A 22,680-nucleotide genomic window follows, 5' to 3' on the forward strand; every position below is an offset into this window, starting at 1 on the left:
AATCCTGAATATTCATTGGAAGGGCTGAAGCTGAAGCTTCAATAGTTTGGGCACCTGATACAAAAAGCCAACTCATTGAAAAAGAAACTGATACTGGAAAAGACTGAAGACAGGAGGAGAAAGGGATGGAGTGTGAAATGATTGAATGGCATCACCGACTCAATGGACATGAATTTGAATAAGCTCTGGGAGTTGATGAAGAACAGGGAAGCCTGGTGTGCTGCAGTCCATGGGATCACAAAAAGTACGACATGACGGAGCAACTGAATAACAAAAGACAGGTTTGAGGAGGGCATGGCAACCCACTCCAGTGTTCTTGCCTGGAAAATCCCATGGAAAGAGGTGCCTGGCAGGCTGCAGTCCATAGGGTTGCACAGAGTTGGACACGACTGAAGTGACTTAGCATGTATGCATGCAAAGACAGTTTTATGCATTTGTGAGTAGGTGGAGTATTAATAAACAATCACCTTTATATGTGATACCTTGAAAGATCTCCTCTACTAGAACATATCCTAGTAATCACTGAATCCTTTGTTTCCAGAACAGTGTTGTTGGTCACTAAGTCATGCCCCATTCTTTTGCAGTCCCGTGCAATATAGCCCACAAGGCTCCTTTGTCTGGGATTTCCCAGGCAAGAACACTGGAGTGAGTTGCCATTTGCTCCTCCAGGGAATCTTCCCTACCCAGGGACTGAACCTGTGTTTCCCACATTGGCAAGGCAGATTCTTTACTGCTGAGTTACCAGGGAAGCCCTAGAACAGCACCTGACACTGTATAGATGCATAATAAAGGCTGAATTGATACATCAATTATAGAAAATATCTTTCCCATTCATACTCTATAGTGCCTAAGATTTTGGCATGAGGTTGTGTGTGTGTGAAGCACCACCCTCATCCAATAGCAAAGAAACAATTACATCATAGGTCTCCAAAGCCTCAGTAATAACATCTTCAGTTTTCATTAATCAAATTACTTCTCTCCCATGGTATGGGAGTGGTTAGAAAGCCTGAAGTGCTTGAGAGTTGGGGAGTAGAAATGGCTGAAAGAGTGTAAAAGGAGGCAAGAAACAACATCAAGCTTGGCAAAATCTTTACCCTCGACACACTCTACTCTTAGTTCGGTCTTGCCCAGAACAAGGACTTCTTTCTCATGAGACCACAGGCGGTAAAACCAAGAAGCCAGTACAGGGCTTGGAGATGAATGATGCCTGGATTGGTCCTGTTCAAAATTTGCTTCATTTTGTAAGTGCTAGTGGCTTTTTAAACTATTTTCCATTTCTTTCTCTCCCTTTGTCTGTCAGTCCGCCTCCGCCACTTTCCTCCCTTGCCCTGCCCACAAGTGCTCCTTCCCTGGACCCACACACATCCTGATGGCTTTGTTCCGTATTTGCAGAGAGTGTGTTTGGAGGAGTGTGTTTCAGCCAGTAACTGGAAGTAATCACAAGGCACCTGCAGACCAGCTCTCAACTTCCTTGTTTTATGGGCATATAACATTCAGCCCTAAAAGTTTTACAGAACAGTTTTAAAGTCATTTCAACTCGTGTCCTTTTCCTCAAGCCGCCAGAGGTTTTTTTTTTTAGACAGAAGTGACTTTGGGAATCATTTCCTTCCCACACGCCACTCTGGCGGTCTTGTGCTGAAGCGGGGAAAAGTTGGAACTCGGGAATACAGCAGCACTTGGGGAACTTGGCTGTCTGCTACTGAGACTTCATCTTTTAATCAGCAACTTTTCTCACTTTTCTTCCTCTGCACTGTCCTCCAGACCACACAACAACCCTGTCTTATTGTTTTAGTTCGTCTCTTATAATCAAAGCTGAAAGGTCTTCTAAGAAGGCATCTGTGCTCCCCGCCAGTCCATTAAGCAACAGCTGTGCCACATGTGGCCACCACTCACTAAATCCAGGGAGCCTCATCCATATTGTGTTCTGTGTATAAGTCCGTGGTACTGGTATGTATTGAGTTCAAGTTCCAGTACCACATTCAGATATGCAAGAAATGTAATCTTTATTTATTCTTATATAATTGAATTTTATTTCTATTTTGAGCCTCTCTGTTGCTAGGTAGTAGAAATTTACTCTCAACATAATTTCCTTTGCTTGGGACTGTATCTAACTGCAGATCTAGCTTATAAATGTCAAGGTCATAGAGGGAAGGTTCATTTTATCCTTAGTATCAGGTGATGCTGATCATCTGAAATGACCCTTATTCCCATCACAGAATCCTCCACCTTCAGGGATTCTCTGGAAGGCCCTCTGTTACCCTTCCCTCTTAGCATCACTGGGCAGCTATGCTTCTTTAGAACCAGGTTCCTTAATCAGGAGCCCATCACTGGAATGAGGCAAGACCCCTCCTGTTGTCAGATCATATGCACATATTTTGAATCTTTATCCCTTTATTGGGGTCTCAAAAGATGGACTACAGTCCATTTTATCTGGACCCACCATCATCTATACATTCCCATTATGTCCTTTTTATCTCTTCTTTCTTCCGCCAGCTTAAGAGAATCTTTCCGAGGCTAAGAGGATGGTGGTGGTGTTGGTAATGTGAGGCAAGGCTTACTTTCCTGCATTTATCCACCATGCTAACTAAACCATAGTGTCCTCTCAGTGTTTCGGTGGCATAGGCTTTGGAAATCTCACAGCCAGAAAAGGACTGCTTCTTTCCTTGCTTTTCACTCTTTCATATACCTCCTATTAAGTTAGTCAATGAATGCAAGAGAGTCTGGCAGTAGGGTAAGAGGGAGGGAGCCGAGGAACCACTTGGGTGAAATGCTAGTATTTACAAAAGGTTGCTGAAAGTCTCCGCTGCATAGATACTCCTGTTCTGCTCATCAGTTCCTAGAAGCCCTTTGTGGGACAGGTACTGGAAGGTAAATGAGAGTAGAGGAAGTCCGATAGTGTCTTAAAGTGAAGACTGAGGGGCCAAGGTATGGTTAAAACAAATATTGGTATGTCTTTCTACTCCCTGTTTCAATGTGGCAGGTGACAGCAGAGAACACAAAAGAAGGAATCCTAGTGTAGAAGAAATCCCATCCCTCCCAATCTGCCACCAGATTTATCGATCAGCTGTGTTTCATTTTTATCCTCCCAGATGAGGAAAGACAAACATGAACAGTGGTTTCGATACAGGAAATGATAATTAAATTTTTTAAATTAGAGAAGTGATAAGGAAAAGGATTGACACTACCGAAAAAAGGTGCCTTGTACAAATCTGACCTACCAGTAAGGTCTCTGAAGCATTTAGCTTACTTTCCCAATCCCTTAAAATTTCCTTTCCTCTTACAATCACTAATTTTAGGCCACTGCAGATCAGTTTTGAATGCCAATATAGTGTCTCTGAAGAGACTGGGCACTTGTCTATTTGCAACTCTGTTCAATTCATTTCTGTCTTCTGGCTGCCCATGGTCTTAAGATTAGAACAACCTGGAAGCAAAGTATGAGCATTTTAGAAGCAAATCAGAGCTCCTCTCACGTGAGAGTGTTTGTCTGCCTTGCTTGGTGATGTCTGCTATCACTCTGGGAGGTTTGCCCTGTTTGTGGCCAGACCTTAGCTTTCATTTTCTAGTTGAATGAAGATGGTTAGGTGAGAGCCAGCGAAGGGTGGGGGCAAGTGAGTGCACGTGGCCAGGATGCATTATGTAATTATAATAATATTGACAAATAGTCTAATATACCTGTTCAGTTACTTTGTTCTGGAAAATAAGCGAAATGTTTATTAATCTACATTGCTACTTCAATCTTTATAACCACCCTTTAAGGTAGGAACTCTTGTGACCACTGAACAGATCTGCAAAGAGCCTAACACTTTTAAGCAATGTCCCCCTAAATAAAGACCAATGCATTCCCAGTGAATGTCCACAGCCAGAGAAAGAGCCCTGGTCACTCCAAAGTGCAGTGGTGTAAGGCCCCACTTATAACCACTCAGAGTTGGGCCCACACATGGTACTGGTAAATAAATGAAAATGGAGGAAACTGTGGGGTGTAGGTATCTGCTTCAGAAAATGGTGCTGATTTGTTTGAATATCAGTGCAAAATAGTCCTGAAAAGTAGCATTTTGCACCATCTTTTCCTTGTTTCTACTAAGTTTCTCCAGGAAAAGCTTTGCTCATTTCCTTGAGAGGGTGAGAATTTACAGCTCCTTGGATCCTCCCTGCTCAGACCCAAATGGCAGAGAAGGCGGGAAGGAGTTGCCATTCTGGCAACTGGACTTAGTTTTTACTTATATTTCATGTCTTGTTCCTTCTTTTTAAAAATTGAAGCATAGTGATTTACAATGTTGTGTTCATTTCAGGTGTGTGTGTGTGTGTGTGTGTGTGTGTGTGTGTGTGTGTGCGTGCGCACACGCATGCATGTGTTTGCTAAGTCACTTCAGTCACATCTGACTTTTTGCTACCCTATGGACTGCCAGTCTCCTCTGTCCATGGGATTCTCCAGGCAAGAATACTGGAGTGGTTTGCTGTGTCCTCCTCCAGGGAATCTTCCCAACCCAGGGATCGAACCTGCATCTCGTGAAGCTCCTGCATTGCAGGTGGATTCTTTACCACCGAGCAACCGGAGAAGTCCGTACGTGTGCGTGTGTGTGTGTGTGTGTGTGTATACACTTTTTCAGATTCTTTTCTGTTATAGATTATTACAAGATACTGAATACAGTTCCTTGTGCTATGCAGTAGGTCCCTGTTGTTCATCTGTTTTTTATATAGTATATGTATCTGTCAATCACCAACTCCTATTTCATCCCTCCCCTACCTTTCCCCTTTGGTAACAATAAGCTTGTTTTCTATGTTTATGAATCTATTTCTGTTTTGTAAATAAGCTCATTGGTATCTTTTTAAAATTTATATTCCACATATAAGTAATATCATATGATATTTGGTTTTCTGTGTCTAACTGACTTCACTCAGCATGACAATCTCTAGGTCCATCCATGTTGCTATAAATGGCATTATTTTGTTCTTTTTATGGTTGAGTAACTATATCTATATATACCACATTTTCTTTATCGACTCCGCTGTCAGTGGACATTTAGGTTGCTTCCATGTCTTGGCTATTATAAATAGTGCTGTTATGAACATTGGGATGCATATATCTTTTGACTGAGTTTTTGTTTCTTCTGGATATATGCCCAGGAGTGGGATTGCTGGATCACATGGTAACTCTATTTTTAGTTTTTTAAGGAACCTCCATACTTCTCTCTATAGTGGCTGCACCAATGTCATTCCCCACCATTCCCAGTGTAAGAGGGTTCCCTTTTTTTATACCCTCTTCCATTTTCTTCTTAATGAAAAAAAGTCACCTTTTTTTTCAGATTTTGGATGATAGTTCTCTTTAGATTTTGAATTTTTATGCCTCCCTCAAGTGTTGGCCTAAGCCTGTGTGTGTATGTGTATATGTAATTATTATGAAAATGTGGAAGAAATTTTATAAACTAAACCATGACATAAATTAATGTCTTTCATCCCCATATGGGTGTATCAGTGTATGTGTCTCTGAGTAACTAAAATGCACTCCTCTAATAACTTAACCAGTTTGCCTCGGCTGGGATAAAGAGGGACTGAGACCAGCGTGGGGCCGCAGGGCACAGGAGGAAGAAGAACAGCACACAGGGGCGGAAAGGGTGTGAGGATGAACAGGCAGTGGTTGGACCACTTGAATGTCTGTAGCAGAGCAAGATGTACTGTCTGTGGCTGCTCATTCCCAGCCTTTCGCCTTCCCCTCAGGCTGCTTAGAGATGGGAACACAGCTTACCAAGCTGAGGTGGTGACAGTCCATAACATGAATTATCCACATGGTGTCTATGATTGTCTCACTCAGTCCTGCATGTGAGCTCTCAGAGGCCCCGGAGGAGAACAGGAAGGGCTCTCAACCATAAGCCCATGGAGGCCCCTCACTTTAGAGATGAGGAGGCCTAGGGAAAAATTAAAGAGCAGGGCCAGCATCACATAGCTAGTCAGGGTCACATTTCAAAGTCTTTAAGTTCTAATGCATAACCTTGAAGTCCAGCGGGCAGAATTATCATAAGAGGTCCAGGGTCTTGTACTTTTTCCTTAACAGGTATTGGTGTGCACAGCACTCACTCCTCAATGAGAATATGCACTATGCTATTTAACCCACATATAGTAACTAAGGGGCTTCCCTGTTGGCTCAGACAGTAAAGAATCTGTGTGCAATGCAGGAGACCCAGGTTCTATCCCTGCATTGGGAAGATAGAAGAGAATGGCTACCCACTCCAGTTTTCTTGCCTGAAGAATTCCATGGACAGAGGAGCCTGGCAGGCTGCAGTCCATGGGGTTGCAAAGAATCAGAAATGACTGAGTGACTAGTAACTAAACTCATTACAAGGCATTCCATACAGATAATTTGGGGCTGGAAGTCTTTGGAATCAAAAACATGCTGCTGCTGCTGCTAAGTTGCTTCAGTCGTGTCCGACTCTGTGCGACCCCGTAGACGGCAGATCACCAGGCTCCCCCGTCCCTGGGATTCTCCAGGCAAGAACACTGGAGTGGGTTGCCATTTCCTTCTCCAAAGCATGAAAGTGAAAAGTGAAAGTGAAGTCGCTCAGTCATGTCCAACTCTTCATAACCCCATAGACTGCACCCTACCAGGCTCCTCCATCCATGGGACTTTCTAGGCAAGAGTACTGGAGTGGGTTACCATTGCCTTCTCCGAATCAAAAACATAACTGTGAGTAAATATGCTCAAAGGCTTTTGCTTGACATTAAAATTTAAGTGCTATCTGGTTAAATCTATATTCTCCTTCTTTGATAATGTATCTTAAAGGTACAGTGGAGGAGAACTCTGGCCAGTTGTCCTGAGCATGGAGGAGACTTTCTGGCAGGGTTGAAGATTTGCATTTTTAAACTTCTTCTTCCTCTTATAAATAACCAAGTTGACTGAAAGGAGACTGTGAATATTTTTGGATTTGGAGAAATCTTATCTAGTCTTGAGGCACAGACTTCTACAGGCTGAGAGGTTGCTAAGAAGCCCACTGTTATCATGACCACACTCATATCCACTCGGAGTGCCCTGGGGCCTCCCTGCCTGCAGCCCTATGTCACTGACACATGCTACTTTTGCCAGCCCTTTTTGCTGGAATCTTACTTCTTTCTTTCAGCTCTAGTTCCTTTCTCTACTGCTGGAGGAGATCCCAAGAGGACTTGGGCTAGACTGACCATAGGATGAGGAGCTATTTGATATTTGCTCAGGGGCAAGAATATGGATAGAAAATAACTATTGATTGGGAAGCTTTTTGGTCTTTGGGTTAGTATTCCATGAATTGTGCTCCAAGTAATTCAGTACTCCAAATGACAAAAAGTATTCTGTCCCAAACAAGTTCTATGTCCAAACAAGTATGGGGACAAAGGATTAAAGAACATTGTTGTAGGACTTCTTAGAACTCCTAATGTAACAGTTCTCAGGTACAATGTGAATCTTCAGAAGGTTGGTATGGCACATTTTTCTCAAGCACATTTAACCACTGAGACTTCTTTTTTTTGCAAAGTATCACCCAGGACCAGAGTTTATAAACATAATTTGGGAAAAGCTACTCAGCATAGACACTCAAAACTTATAGGCAAGTTACAGTCTTTCAAAGTTTGATATCTGGCAAATTGGTGTAGGTATTTTTCGGAGAACAGAAGTGTGTTCTCTTACAATCTTCATAGATGCAAAGGTTGATATTGCTGTTGGAGAACTGAGAGCATGATGGAGTATGAACTTCAGTGATGATTATTACTAAAACTGGATATGTAAACGTGAAAGGGAAGGCATCTTGAGAAGTGAACATATTTCAATTTACCAGGTTTATTCAAATAGTAGGCACCCTGGATTAAAAAAAAATAGATCTGTTTTCAAACTGCTTTTTAACTTTATATTGACATAATAATGATGTACAAATGAATAAAATTATACAGAATATAATTTTATGAAAGACTAATGTTGATTTTTTTTCCCCTGGAAATAATAGAAATGATAAACAAGGGACTAGTTCTATTTTAGATGTGAAAGTAGACAGTATATCTGAGGAAAAGTCTAAACATGCCTTGGTTGATGTCAGCATGACTGACTAGACTGGAAGAAACTAGAACTTGGATTTAGAAACTGTCCTGCAAATAAAGTAGTCACTAAAAAGGCACACTGAGCTGCCCATTACAGAAACCAATGGATGTGATGCTGGATACCCTGGTGATTGTGTTCTGCCCATAAAGCCATGTAAAGTAGTTGTCTCTCAGGTTGTGTATAGAGTTCAGGGTGGATCATATGGAATACCATCTGGCAAAAGAAAGGCAGGGGGATTCTTCTGGGGGCTCCTGCTCTACTCAGCAGACTGCTGATATACAAAGGGCTTAGGTATGAGGAATAAAGCAAGTCCTGGAAACTAGGATCGGATCCAAGACACAAGGGTGGGGCCAGCCTGCAAACACAGCTAGGGTGACTTTGAAGCCTAGGGTTGGTTGGTCCAGACCTGTTGACATATGCTGTTCCAGGTTCTGGAGATGAGAATTGGTCTGATCCTGATAATGTTTAGGGGCAAGAAATGAAAGTCTTCCATGGGGAGAGGAGAAAAGCAGGGACCAGACAGAAGTTAGGACACTCAAAGACCCTAAGCCTTTTCTTTCGTAACAATAGTGATACCACTGGGTGTTTCATCCAAGTCCATATTGGATGTAATGAACTCTTCTCTGAAATACCTCTCTTGGTGTTCTTGGGGAGACTGGGAGAAATGAGGGTGGAACATATTCCCTGCAGTGCCTCTGACATTTGGAATTTCACGATAGTTCAGTTGGACCTCCCTTTGTCTCAGTGGTTGTCGGTTCCTTGAGAGCATGGCTCATAAAATCAGAAGCAACATGTACAACTGTCACTTACTGAACTCTTTCAATATGCCAAATGCTTTAAAAAAAAGAGAAGTGTTATTATCTCTACTTTACAGACCACAGAACTGATCTAGAATGTCAGATAGCTGTTCAAGTCCTCAGAGAATTGCGTGTGCTTTCATTTAAGACCAATGACTCTCAACCTGTGAAGTTTTAAAAAATATTGAGTCGTGTGCCCTATCCTCAGCTATTTGGATTCATTTCACTGGGGCTGGCATTTGGACATCTGTATTTTTCAACACCCTGAGGTGGTTTTAATGTGCAACCAGGGCTTGGAATCTTGGCCTTCTATCACGTCGCCTTGTCGTATTGTTATCCCTGGTGTCCAGTACAACACTGACCCAAGACGAAGGTTAGAGACATGTTTATTGATTAGTTCAGAAGGTGTTTGTGGCTGAAGGGAAGAGCAGGGGCTGAATGCCACTAGAAGTTATAAACTGTTCCCCTTAGAGGCTGGAAATGAACACTGTTTCCAGAAGGCAGAGGCTGGCTATTCATTATATGCTTAGAGATATTTCGCAAACCTTCCGTTGCAGGTGGTGTTGTCCTCAACCCAGCCTATTATGGCATGCCTGGCCACACCAACATCATGATCCATGAGGTGGGGCATGTCCTGGGACTCTACCATGTCTTCAAAGGGGTCAGTGAGAGAGAATCCTGCGATGACCCCTGCAGGGAGACTGTGCCGTCCATGGAGACAGGAGACCTCTGCGCCGACACTGCCCCTACTCCCAAGAGTAAGCTGTGCCAGAACCCAGAGCCTGCCAATGACACCTGTGGCTTCACCTACTTCCCAGGGGCTCCATTCAACAACTACATGAGTTATACAGGTATCACCACTGTCCTGATGGATTTCTTTTCTGTTAAAATTACGTGGAGGCCTTTATGGGCTGGGAGGGTGGAGGTATGAGAATTAGAGAGTATCATCAAGAGTCATTCATGCCAGAGAATTGAAGCGTATTTGTCATGGCATTTATTTTTCGTGTCCTTGAAGAACTTACAGCAATACTGAATTTTGGAGCAGTCTCATTGGCTACATTCTCCTCCACTAAAAATTAAAAGAAAAACATACCTCTGACACAGATAGTTAAAGAGGGAGAAAGTCAAACACTCTTGAGAGCCCCTTGACCTCTAGAATTTGGTTATCCTGCTTCTTTGCCACATTCTTAGGGATTTACTCTGAAGGAGAGTCCAAAAGTGATGGAGAAAGAGGTTTTGGGGTCAAGGTGGCTGTTTTTACTGGTTTTGAAGTTGATCAGAAAGATGGCTCTGGTTAATGTTAGGCTCAGAGTTTCTTTTTCTTTTATGTTATTTTAAATAGTATCAGATTCTCATCTTCCAACACTAGCCAAGGGCTGATTCTTAGTCTTCCTATAAAAAATGGTGCTGTCTCACTTAAAAATGGTACTTTCCTGGTCCTGCACACAAGCTTTGTCTGGTTTTGTCGTCTTGGATTAAGCTGCTTCTTTATCCTTCCACATCTTTCCTGTTTCTGTCAAAAAGCAATACTATTCATCATCTCCTGATAATGGACTTACATTTATCCCTAAAATTGCAGAGTGATGTGATTTGATGACTTATCCTGGTGGTGAAGGAAAGAAGTAATTTTTCTATAAGGTTCAGGGACTTGTTGGTGATAAGTTTCAGAAACACCACCCCCCCCCCCAAAAAAAGGTAAATGATAAGATGCTAGCCATGCCTTTGAAGGGAAGAAAGAGTGCTGGACTAGTCCTATCCATGACCCATCAATATATTCCTATCTAAGTCTAATCTAGGCACATGATTCAGGCAGATAAAATTCATAAGGACCAGCCCTCCAGCGTCCCCCAACAAGCACAGTGTCCCTTTCCAGGGCAGAGGGACCAGACAATGGGGTGCAGAGGGCAGAGCTCTTTAGACACCACCTTTGAAGTGGAGAGAGAAAACACCTAAGAAGTAAGGAGAGTGTTGTGTGCGCTTTCATGGGAAAAGACCTGGAAACTAAGATAACTCCCTTTCTAATCTTATGAAAAGTGTCCTTAATGGGGAATTTTGCCAGCTCCAAAAGGAAGTTGGGGATCACCACTTCCAGGTGTGATGCTTCCTTGACGTTTTGGCTCTCTTTCCTCGAGCATCTCCACTGAATGCTCACTAACCTTGGCCAAAATCCCCAGGCATAAAGCAGGTGTCTAACTCCACACACGGTCATGGATAAAGGGTCATACGCTGAAACACTGCCATCTTGTGGTTTCCTGAATAAACAGTGTCAGCTCAGAGCAACCTGTACCGCAGGGCTTGAGTCTCTCACTGGCCCAGCCCGAGGTAAACCTCAAGCCCAATTTGCTTTAGAGATAAGCCACTGCTCTTCTCTGCCTTCTCTTTCCCATCTCCAGCCTAGACACTTTCTGGCAAAATCTATCCCCACTCTGGTGGACCTTTCAGGGTAAACCTCCATGTCTCTTGCTCCCTTTTGTGTCTCCGCAGACGATGACTGCACTGACAGCTTCACCCCCAACCAAGTGGCACGAATGCACTGCTATCTGGACCTTGTGTATCAGCAGTGGAGCCAGAGCCAGAAGCCCACCCCCATCCCCATCCCCCCCATGGTCATCGGGCAGACTCAGAAGTCCCTCACTATCCACTGGCTGCCTCCGATTAGTGGAGTTATGTATGACAGGTGAGAGGGCGCTGGCTGCGGGTGAGCTGGTATCTTTCTCCGTGGCGTTTCTTATGAATGAGGGAAAGAGTGTGAAGCTGGGGGAACCCCAGTCTGTAACAATAAGTGTGCGCTGTTGCTCAGGGCTGCCTCTGCTTCCCTGCTCCGTCCTTATCTCCTGAGCTGGGTTCCTGGGGCTCTCACGTAAGCCAACACCGCATCACGTGGGCCTGCTCCTTGGCCAGGGGCATCTCTGATGTTTCCTTATGTCACAGATGGCATGATCCCAGGAGCTGCGGAGAGGCTGACAAATGTGGTAACGATGGTCTGGCAAAACTGAGATGGCACTTGCTTCCTGTCCAGGTCAGCTGAACAGGAGTAAGGGGCTTACTACTTGCACAGTAGTGTCTGGAAGAAGGGAAGTGCAGCGTCTTCCTCCAGGCAGTTCTGGGGGTGGGTGGGTAACTGGCTATTCAAGCCATGTATCAGGGGCTTAACTGGTTCGGGTGGGTGTTTCTAATGCCTCTTTTCTATCCTGCTATACCTTGTGCCTGCCTCAGTTATGGCTATGATAGCTCGTGCGATCATCTGTTCATTCTCCTGTGTGTTCCACTGCTCAACTGGCAGTTCCGAGGGGGCAGAACTGCTTTCTGTTATCTTGGTCTCTTGGCCTGCCACAATACACACCTAATTCATATTTAGTGAAGAGAATCATTCTAGCTAAAGTTGGTTTTTATTTATCCTCTGCATATTGCTGTAATGATTACTAGGAACATTTCTGTGGCAAAGAGAGACGGAAGGAAAAGGGTGACCTCTGACAATTGGTGGGAAGATGGGGGATGTGGTTTAATGGGGAAGGGTCGGAACCGCATCCACGACCTGCTCTCCATTTTCCTGAAACCTGCCACTCTCTTCTAAATAACCAGTGGTTGTGGTTTACTGGGGCCTTCTGTGTGAGAGGCGTTCACTATGTGAGATATTTTACCTGGAATTATTCTCTTTAGTCCTCGCAGTGAGCCCAATCGCTGCTGTATCAGTGAGGAATCCAAGGCAGGGTAGAGGTGAATTGGGTACATCCCCGGGAATTTCAGAAATGGAGGATGTGGAATAGATTGTGTCTGTGAATTTGGGGCTTTCTCATTGAGCAGGTGGATAGCCCCCCGTCTGTGTGTCCCACTTCCTTTCTGGGTGCCAGATCCCTGCTGAGGAGACAAGTGTCCCTGAAGCATGTTCCCATGTACTCCAGCTTTTCCGAAAACCCAGGAGAGAGGACAGGCAGAGACAGGGATGGGAGGAAGCAGGTGGATCATTTTGCAAAGTGGCTTTCCCAGCCTTCTGAGATCTTGGTACTTCGCTAGCCCAATGTGCGCTTCCTGCATGATGGTACTTAGACCCACAAGCCTACAAAGCAGTTTAGATTTTCATCAGCCCCCAAGCTCCCACAGACCCCTTTTGTGAGTTGACCTATATCTCTGTGATGTGTGGAAGAAACCTCTTCTGGCGAGTGTGACCTTGGGTGGCTCTGGCTGAACAGTAGGTCCTCCGTGGGTATGTGCAAACCCACATTTTTACATCAGTTTATGTAACACGTGTAAACAATTTAATCTTTCAATTCTCTCTCTGGTACAAATGTTACGATAAAGCAGACATCACTGCTGGCTGGCTGTGAGGCTGTTGGCAGAAAAGGCTGCAGTTGGCTTCCTTTTCTCAGCGAGGTGGGCCACAGCACCGAGGCCTCACGACACGTGTGTCGGGGAAACTCACGTCACGTTCCCAGGGATTTGTGTCATGCTTGGAGTTGTGTTTACTCCTCCCCAGTAGGTATTTGGAATCCTTAGGTCAGAGAGGAGCCCAACCACGCACGCAGCGGCAGCCCCGGAAGAGCCAAGTGCATCAGGGAACTGTGGTTTGGAATTGTGTCCGCGGTGGCCGTGAGTGCTGACTGCAGGCAGGGGTTGCAGTTAATGACACCTTTTCGTTGCCAAAGTCCTGGACACTTGATGGGATTTGGAAACTTGCTCAGAGGAATTAAGAAATTTCTGACTGTAGGCAGTTCATCTCTCTGAGCCTAATATCCTCACTCGTAAACAGGGATGGGAAATAATTTATGAAAAGTATCTCGTGGGGCAATGTCAGGTATTAGGCACACAATAGCGTGCTTACTACACAGCAGCTAGTAACAGATAGGAAGGCCAGAGGTCCCCAAGCGGCAGGAGGGAATAGACTGCCAGCGGCAGGCCTTTATTTCCTTCTCTACACAAAGTTGAAAGAGGCTTCTTTCAATTCTGTGTTGAAGACACCTAGTTCTGCCTTGAGCTAACCAATGTGTTTTTCTTAGGGAAATGTTTTCCTTAAGCTATGTTAATGAAACTATGTTATCTGCTTTGGAATCTGCCTTTCTTCAAAATTGTTCCACCTAAGACTAACTTTTTCACTTTTCTCAAGCCGTGGGTCCATAAAGGCTCAACAAACCAGTATTCGTGTCAATTGTTTTATGGCCAGGGGATGACACACCTCCTGCCATCCTATCTCAAAAATGTACATTGTGGAAGAGCAGCCTGGAGAAACTCCCTCGGGCTTAAGGTGTTTCTTTTATCTGATTAGGAGCTAACAGACAATGGCTCAGCTAGTAAAGAATCTGCCTGCAATGTAGGAGACCTGGGTTTGATCCCTGGGTTGGGGAGATAAACCTGGAGGAGGGAAAGGCTACCCACTCCAATATTCTGGCCTAGAGAATTCCATGGACTGTGTAGTCCATGGGGTCGCAAAGAGTTGGGTACGACTGAGTGACTTTCACTTTCACTTTCACCAAACATAAAACACCTTGTTAAAACTAGCAAGCAGGCACTCTGTCTGTCCCCTTCTGATGTTTATGTCAGAAGCTTTTCCAATCTCTGTTATACTTTAATAAAACTTTGCTATACAAAAGGGTCCAAGTAGTCAAGCCTCGTCTCTGACCCCACATCAAAATCCTCTCTTCCGGAGGTCATGAATCTCGGCGTGACACACAGCTCACGGCAGCCACCTTTCAGTAGCACAATCATTACCCTTATTTGACAATACTGTTTTTCTACCATATTATCGGATTTTATTTTTCTCTTGCTGCTTCTTGAGAGACCTTGATTTGGTACCTCCGTTTGCAGATGGATTATTCACAATGGGGTTTCCACAAACTATTATGTGTAAAATAAGCTACAAGGATATGGTGTACATCATGCGGAATATGGCCAGTATCTCATAATAGCTGTAAATGGAGTATACCTTTTAAAATTGAATCACTGTATTATATATCTAGAACTTATATGATATTATGTAACAACTGGCCTGGCATGCTGCAATTCATGGGGTCGCAAAGAGTCGGCCATGACTGAGCGACTGAACTGAACTGAACTGAGACTTCAATAAATTTAAAAAAAATTCTAAGTATCAGAAACAGGCTTCATCAAATGATTTACCCTTGCTATTTAGCTATTGACATTACTCTTCAAGCTATGGTGCTTGAAGAGCTCTTCATAGTCTTATTAATAGTCTTAAGGATGCCCACAGAATAAGCTCTCACTGAGGGACCGCTTAGACCAGTCTCTGTCCTAATTGCTAGGCACAGAAAAAATAGAGCTCGGCCTGGAACCCCTCCAGGAGAAGGAATGGGAATGAGGATTGTTAATACTATATATCAGTGTCCCAAGACGTGAGCTAGAAGATGCAGTGGGTGCCCAGAGGGGAGAGTGCTGGTCATCCAGAGGAGTCAGGCTAAGTACCATTGCAGAGGATACACTTGCATGGGTTTTGAGGGATGAATAGGAGCTTGCTAATAAAGAAGCTTGGAAAGTCGACTTAGCAGGAGAGAGTACATCATGTTTCATGAACTGTGTGATGGGCAAGATGTTTTTGTAAAGCGGTGATTTGTTATTGTGATGGGAACATAAAATTCATGAAGAAACTGAAGGAGGTAAGGCTAGAGCTCTTCTCTGAAGGATCTTGGGTCATGATCAGGAATTTAGGTGTACCCCCATAGATGTTGGAGAACCAAGAGGCATTATATTTCATATGACCCTTACATGTGTGATTAAAAAGTAGAGTGTTAAAACATAAGACCACATATAGCTAGTCAGTTTACTGTGAAAACTGCTATTTGTTTTACTCAGGGGAATGCAAGGAGCCTTTGGCTGACTTACTGAGAGTCAGCATAGAAGCTGTTTTATGCTGAAGGATTCAGATTGTAATTATTTTGTGTTGACCATTGCTGGGATAGAAGTCCTCTTTCATCTCCACAGGCCTCCTTTATGACTTAGTTAAATTCTTCTGCTTCATAACCTTGAGATTTTCATGTCACTCTGAATTTTGCAAAGGTGAGGTCTATACAAGAAGGGAGTGAGTTGCGAAAGAGTTGTGTTCCCAGTTACCCCCAGGGCCTCCATACCCACTGTCACTTCCCTGCCTCCAAAAGTGGTATGAACTTTGTTATCCCAGTTCATCTGACCTATTCTTCCCGTCTCCACCCCCCGCGCTGTTTTTGCAGGGTCCCGGGCAGCATGTGTGGCGCCTGCACTGAAGATGGGACGTTCCGTCAGTACGTGCACACAGCTTCCTCCCAGCGCGTGTGTGACTCCTCAGGTTACTGGACTCCGGAGGAGGCTGTGGGTAAAGGACCATGGCTTTTTCATTTACACCTCGGTGGCCACTGAGAATGGGGGTGGAGGTAAAGGGTGAAGTGGTGGTAGTGAGAATAAGGCAGTGTACGTGCGTGTGTCTGTGTGCATGGTTTGCTGGAAACCTCCAGGGGTCTGCAAGTGACTCTGGCTGGGATCTTTGTGCGGATGGCCCACCGGTGCTCAAGGTGGCGGTGGCTGTGCTGAGTCAGAGGACAGATGAGGGACAGAGGGAGGAGAACTCTGGGGACGACTTCAGGATGAGCTGGCTCAGGCACGTCATGTTACTTGTGCCTGCCAGCCCATGGAACAGCCTTGCCACAGGATGACGTAAGCTGATCTTGCCCACCCCCCCATCAGGGAACACTCATGCACACTTACTGAGTCAGCCGGGGTGGGGGTGGGGTAGACTAGGTGTTCCAAACTCATCGTTCTCATCTATGCTGTTTTATGAGTTTATTAACTTCTGGTTCTGGTTGTGCTTTGGATGTGATCTAAGCTAGGCTCTGGGAGGGGAAAATGTTTTTAGCTGTCCCCTTTCCTGTCCCTCCTTCCAACTTCTCAGTTACATATTCACTCACATATGTATATCAGTGCCTTACAGCAAATTAGAGTATGAATGCTATCCCAATTCGAGTCCCAAATATGCTGTTAACATGAGTTTCAGCATCTTCTGATGAATGGCTTGACTTCTTCCATCATAACTGTCCTGTTTGGTCCATCAAACCATCAGTGTTTACCTAGTCATCATCTTCTCTTTTTTCTTTTATTAAGATTGTAAAAACAACTCAACCAGATGTGTTGGGCGTGGTCCTATTTGAATTAGTTTGCAGTTTTGACTCTGATAAGAAAAAAAGGAGAACATTGGTCTAAGAATCTACCATGTCCCCTTGGGCTCCCAGTTACGCAAACAACAGGAGCCTGAAGGAGAAATCTGGAGGGAGACAGTTGACCTGACTGATCATATAGGACGTTTTTCAAATGAGTTTTCAGGGAAGAATGGAAAGTGACTATAAAATTTACGTTGGCACTGAACAGGACTCATTTAGAGATTGGCATTTCATAAAAGGCCATTCTTGTGGCAAACAGTTTGTTCTGTGCTAGTGTTTTAATGCCTATTTGACTGTCTGGCCTTGTACTTTTTTCCTTTTTAATTCTTGGAAAAATTCAAAGTTATCTGGTAGAGGTGAAAGGAATTAGAAGTTCTGGGTTCTAACTCTTGTATTGTGTCTCCAAGCAAACCAAATTAGCTTTTAGGGCCTCCACTCCATCTTTTCACATGAGATCATAAGAAAAACTTTCTGACAGACTGCTACTGTTGAGGAGTCGGCTTCAAAGGGCCTGCAGTCTGCTAGTATTTGGGGATGACTACTGGAAAATACTGCTGGGAAATACTGGTATTTCCTTTGTTTTGAACAGGTGAAGAATCAAGTCATATTTTAAATATATAAAATGAAAGGAATTGACTCCCAAGCAGAACACACACAAACACATATAATTACAGATGTGATCAAAATGTATTTAGTGACACTTATTGGACATTTATTGATCACCAACTATATTCTGAGTGTTATGAAGATTAGAAAATTGAGCCAGATATATTCCCTACTTAAATATCATCATCTTGGAGAGAACTTCCCTGGCTACATGATCTGAAAAAGCCCCTAGTCTCACCCCATCATTTTCTAGTCCTTTTTCCTCCTTTATTTTTCTTCAGAGATGACATTACCATTTGAAATTACACCTCTTTATTTACTGTTGCACCTATCACCCTATGGTAAGATATATGTGGTCAGTATCTTTATCTTGTTCATTACTCAATCTCTGATACCTAGATTAGTGCTAGATGTAAGAGAGGCATACAGTCCATTTTTATCGAGTTAACAAATGAATGGATTCACAATATAGGGAAAAAACAATAGGGACCGAAAGATGTAACACACACACACACACACACACACACACACACATTTGAACTTATTTCCTCTGGGATATGGAACATTGTTTTCCAAATCCTGAAGGGCTAAGTCATTCTATTTTTGCACATACAGTTTGCAAATATTCCTATGAAACATCATACAGATCTTCTATACTAAGTAAGTGAAAGTGAAAGTCACTCAGTCATGTCTGACTCTTTTTCAACCCCATGGACTATACAGTCCATGGAATTCTCCAGGCCAGAATACTGGTGTGGGTAGCCTTTCCCTTCTCCAGGGGATCGTCCCAACCCAGGGATCAAACCCTGGTCTCATGTACTGTAGGCGGATTCTTTACCAGCTGAGCCACCAGGAAATACTAAATAAGGCAGGGCTTAAATAGGCCTTATTTTATAAAAGGACACTAAGGCTTAGAGAGGCTGGCCACAGTCACACAGCTAATGCACAGCACCAAGTAGAGCCTAACTACGGTTTTTTAACTTAGCAGTTTTCTTTTAATTCCCTTTGTGGGATATAAAAGGAAACCACCTTGTATACACATTATTTCCGCAGAGATGACCTTAATATGTTAGCAATATTTTATTTTTCACCATTACATTTTTGGCTACCTGGTTACTGAATCTCCTTTTTCTTCTACTCAAGAAAAGTGTTTCTATTTCCTGCGGGCAGTTTCCTGATCTCCTGCCTTACACATATCTGAACTAAAGGGGAAATTTCAGTGTATGGTTTTAAAGTTCAACTTACAGTCCTTTGGAAGGCTTTCTAAGGTATGATCTTAGGGAATCAAAGTTTTGTGAAGAGCCTAGTTAAACAGTGTAGCAACAACCTGAAAAGCACTTTGGCCTTATTAATAAAACAGGGTTTCAGAAGCATTACTTTATCATAAATTATTAATAAACTAAGTACAAATAATTCTCTTTGGTGCAAGGATTTTTATTTTAATTTTTAAAAATGTTTTAAATTTATTCATTTATTTATTTTTGGCTGTGCTGGGTCTTCACTGCTACATGCGGGATTTCTCTAGTTGCAGCGAGCAGGGGCTCAGGCTTCTCGTTGTGGTGGCTTCTCTTGTTGCAGAGCTTGGGTCTAGAGTGTGGGCTGAGTAGTTGTGGCGCATGGGTTTAGTTGTGCTATAGCATATGGAATCTTCCCCAACCAGGGACTGAACCTGTGTCCCTGCATTGGCAGGCAGACTCTTAACTCCTAGACCACCAGGGAAGTCCTGCTCAAGGATTCTTTAAGGCTTACCTTATCTCCATCAGCCTCATGCTGCCACTTAGGATTGGGATCACTCCATTCTCAGCGCCATGCAGGGTTTCTCTTGTTAAAGGGCACCAGACAGAGGTGATTTGGAGCATAAAGCTTTAGAATCGTTAGAGCTGTATCTTCAGTAAGGGCTTCCTAGGTGGCTCAAGGGGAAAAGAATCCACCTGCCCAATAAAGGAGCTGCTGGAGACGCAGGTTCCATCCCTGGATCAGGAAGATTCCCTGGAGGAGGAAATGGCAACCCACTCCGGTATTATTGCTAGGAAAATCCCCCAACCTACTAAGCTGACCACTTCCTATAAGAATATGCTCAAAGTTCTCTCCTTCTTCACTCTCTTTCCTGACTATTGATAGGGGTGACTCATTTTCAGATTTTTATTGATGGTTCCTGATGCATCTGTCTTTCGGCTCTTCTCCCTCAGGGCCTCCGGACGTGGATCAGCCTTGTGAGCCGAGCTTGCAGGCCTGGAGTCCCGAGCTCCACCTGCACCACACGAACATGACGGTCCCCTGCCCTGCGGAAGGCTGCAGCCTGGAGCTGCTCTTTCAGCACCCAGTCCAAGCGGACACTCTCACCCTGTGGGTCACCTACCTCTCCATGGGCTCTTCCCCGGTGCTCTTTGACACAGAGATCTTGCTGGAACACCAGAAGTCTGTGCACTTGGGCCCCTTGGACACTTTCTGTGACACACCGCTCACTATCAAACTGCATGTTGATGGAAAGGTCATGGGGGTGAAAGTCTACACCTTTGATGAGCGGATGGAGATTGACGCAGCTCTCCTGACTTCTCAGCCCCACAGTCCCCTGTGTTCTGGCTGCAGGCCTGTGAGCTACCAGATTCTGCGCGAGCCTCCGTTTGCCAGCGGCTTGCCTGCAGCGGTGATGCATCCTCACCGGAAGTTCACAGACATGTGAGTTGGGCAGCAGGGCTTTCTAAACCATGGGGCCTCCTGAGGCTTTGGGAGTGGGTTTTGCTTCCTTTTCCTTTGCTGGTTTTTTTTTTTTTTTTTTTTTTTTTTTACATCCCAACATGCCCTTATTTGGAGAAACATTCAGACCCTAGAAGGGGGTTTTATTCTAAAGTGGCGTCTCTAAGATGAACAAAAATATCTCCCAGAAAAGGGAAAGTGGATGTCCTGATTGATGATGCCATCATTATGGTTATGGACAAAAGAGGTCCGTGAATGATATGTTGGTGTCCCCTGGTGGCTCAGATGGTAAAGAATCCACCTGCAGTGCAGGAGACCTGGGTTCAGTCCCTGGGTCAGGAAGATCCTCTGGAGAGGGACATGGCAACCCACTTCAGTATTCTTGCCTAGAGAATCCCTTGGACAGAGGAGTCTTGCAACTCTCTGCAGGGTTGCAAAGAGTCAGATGCAACATGCATGTATGTTTCAGTTGGGCTGAAAGTAATTGCCAGAAATAAGTTGATCAGAGTCACATACTCCTATCTGGTGACACCATCTGATTTTTGATCTTTGCTGCAACGTTTAAATAATCTGCCACAGCTCCTATGTCATTCAAAGGTTATAGTCACCTCTTCCACAGCTAAGCAGAGAAGCCAAGGGTTCCTGAAACACTATACTTTCATGACTTTCATTTTTCATTCCTCCCTTATTTCCTCCCTCCCTCCTTCTCTCTTTCCTTCTCTTACAACCCTTCTCTTTCTCTTTCTTCTGTTCTTCCTACATTTAGTGAGTTCTTCAGTGCTCCTGGCACTGTGTGCTCAGTGGAGAGGACACAGACTAAGATCATTGGCTTAAAGAGTTCAAAAGTAGGAGGCTGGTATCTCCAAAGGCAAATTTTCCTCACCTCATAACTTTTTCAGAGGCTGCCCTGAGGGCAGAACTCTGGGTAAAACAAAAGTTTTATCAGAGGTGCTGTATTGGTTAGTTTTTGCCACATGAAAAATCATCACAAAACATAGTGGTTTAAAACAACAAACATTTCTCATGGTTCTGTGTGTTGGCTGGGTGCACTCATCTGGACCAGCTTGACCGAGGCTGCATGGCCCTAGATGACCTCATGCATGCATGAGGCTCAGCTAAGATGCTGGCCTGGCTGGGAGGATGAAGTTCTCTTTCCACATCTGTCCTTCACTGGGAGGCTTTGCCTGGGCTTGTCCTCATGGTGCTTCACCATGCTCAATCGCTTCAGACATATCTGACTCTTTGCAACCCTATGGACTGTAGACCGCCAGGCTCCTCTGTCCATGGGATTCTCCAGGCAAGATTACTGGAGTGGGGTGCCATTTCCTCCTCCAGGGGATCTTCCTCATCCAGGGATGGAACCTGCATCTCTTATGTCTCCTGCATTGGTGGGTGCGTTCTTTACCACTCATGCCACCCGGGAAGTCCTCATGGCGGTAGAAGGCTTTCCAGAAGCAGGAAGGGCAAGTCCCCAAATTCTTGTACTTTTCAGGCGTCTGCTTGTGTTGCTCATGATGCTATTTCACTAGCCAAAACAGGTCGCAAAGAATTTCAGATGCTGGTGGTGACAAAATTGGTTCTATCTCTTAATGAGAGAAACAGTAAAGCCACAGCACAGAAGGGCATATATCTGGGATGGGAAGAGTCTGTGACCACTTTTCAGCCTGCCACAGTTACAAATGAGTTGAGAAAAGCGTTCACCTTGAATTTTACTGCAATTTTCTTTCCGTACTTGATCTCCGAATTAGAACTAGAGGATAGTGAAATGATCGAAAAGCTCACGCAAATGGGAGGATAGATCATGGGACAGGTCTGAAAAGAAAAAAATGTTATTTAGGGGGACTTTCTTTAGTAAGCCAATTAAAATGTTATTTTTATCTTTTTAAATAATTTATTATTGTTATTTTTGTTACATTTAGTAAGCCAAGTTTTGTGTTGCCTCATCATGATTTTCAAAATATAAGCTATCTAATGATATTTTTTATCTTCATGATTTTCAAAGCATGAGCTATTTAATGATATTTGTTATCTAACTTGATATACACACATTTTCACACATACACTTACACACAAAAAAATTTAAGGATAATAATATTCTATTTTATAGATGAGAGAACTAAGGCTTAACTTTAATTTTGTTGAACAGAGCTAGTAAGTGGCAAACTCGAGATTAAAATCCAATTTTCTGATTGAATCTCATTTTGGTTCCTTAGTAACACATTACTTTTACAAACTCAGCTCATTGAAGATTGGGGCTACCTGCTGCTGAGTTTTCTCCCCAAGAAGCGTAAACACGTCCTGATGCTTCTTTCCAATCCTTTCCCAGCTAGAGATCAGCATAAGACTTTTATGCATGGCTGGATGAGAAGTCAGACAGAAACCTCCCTGTGAA

At 43.9% G+C, this 22,680-nt stretch overlaps 1 protein-coding gene across 1 annotated transcript in view; it reads left to right on the top strand.

The window, feature by feature from the left end:
- Window positions 1-22,680, top strand: part of PAPPA2 (pappalysin 2) — a 356,164-nt gene that overhangs the window by 169,355 nt on the left and 164,129 nt on the right. The window contains exons 6-9 of the mRNA XM_060396631.1: window positions 9,408-9,701; window positions 11,335-11,527; window positions 16,026-16,147; window positions 19,781-20,270. Of these exons, the coding sequence (XP_060252614.1) occupies window positions 9,408-9,701; window positions 11,335-11,527; window positions 16,026-16,147; window positions 19,781-20,270 (1,099 nt within the window). The remainder of the gene's footprint in view (window positions 1-9,407; window positions 9,702-11,334; window positions 11,528-16,025; window positions 16,148-19,780; window positions 20,271-22,680) is intronic.

Source organism: Ovis aries, chromosome 12 (assembly GCF_016772045.2).
Source record: "Ovis aries strain OAR_USU_Benz2616 breed Rambouillet chromosome 12, ARS-UI_Ramb_v3.0, whole genome shotgun sequence".
In the NCBI taxonomy this organism is placed as follows: Eukaryota; Metazoa; Chordata; class Mammalia; order Artiodactyla; family Bovidae; genus Ovis; species Ovis aries.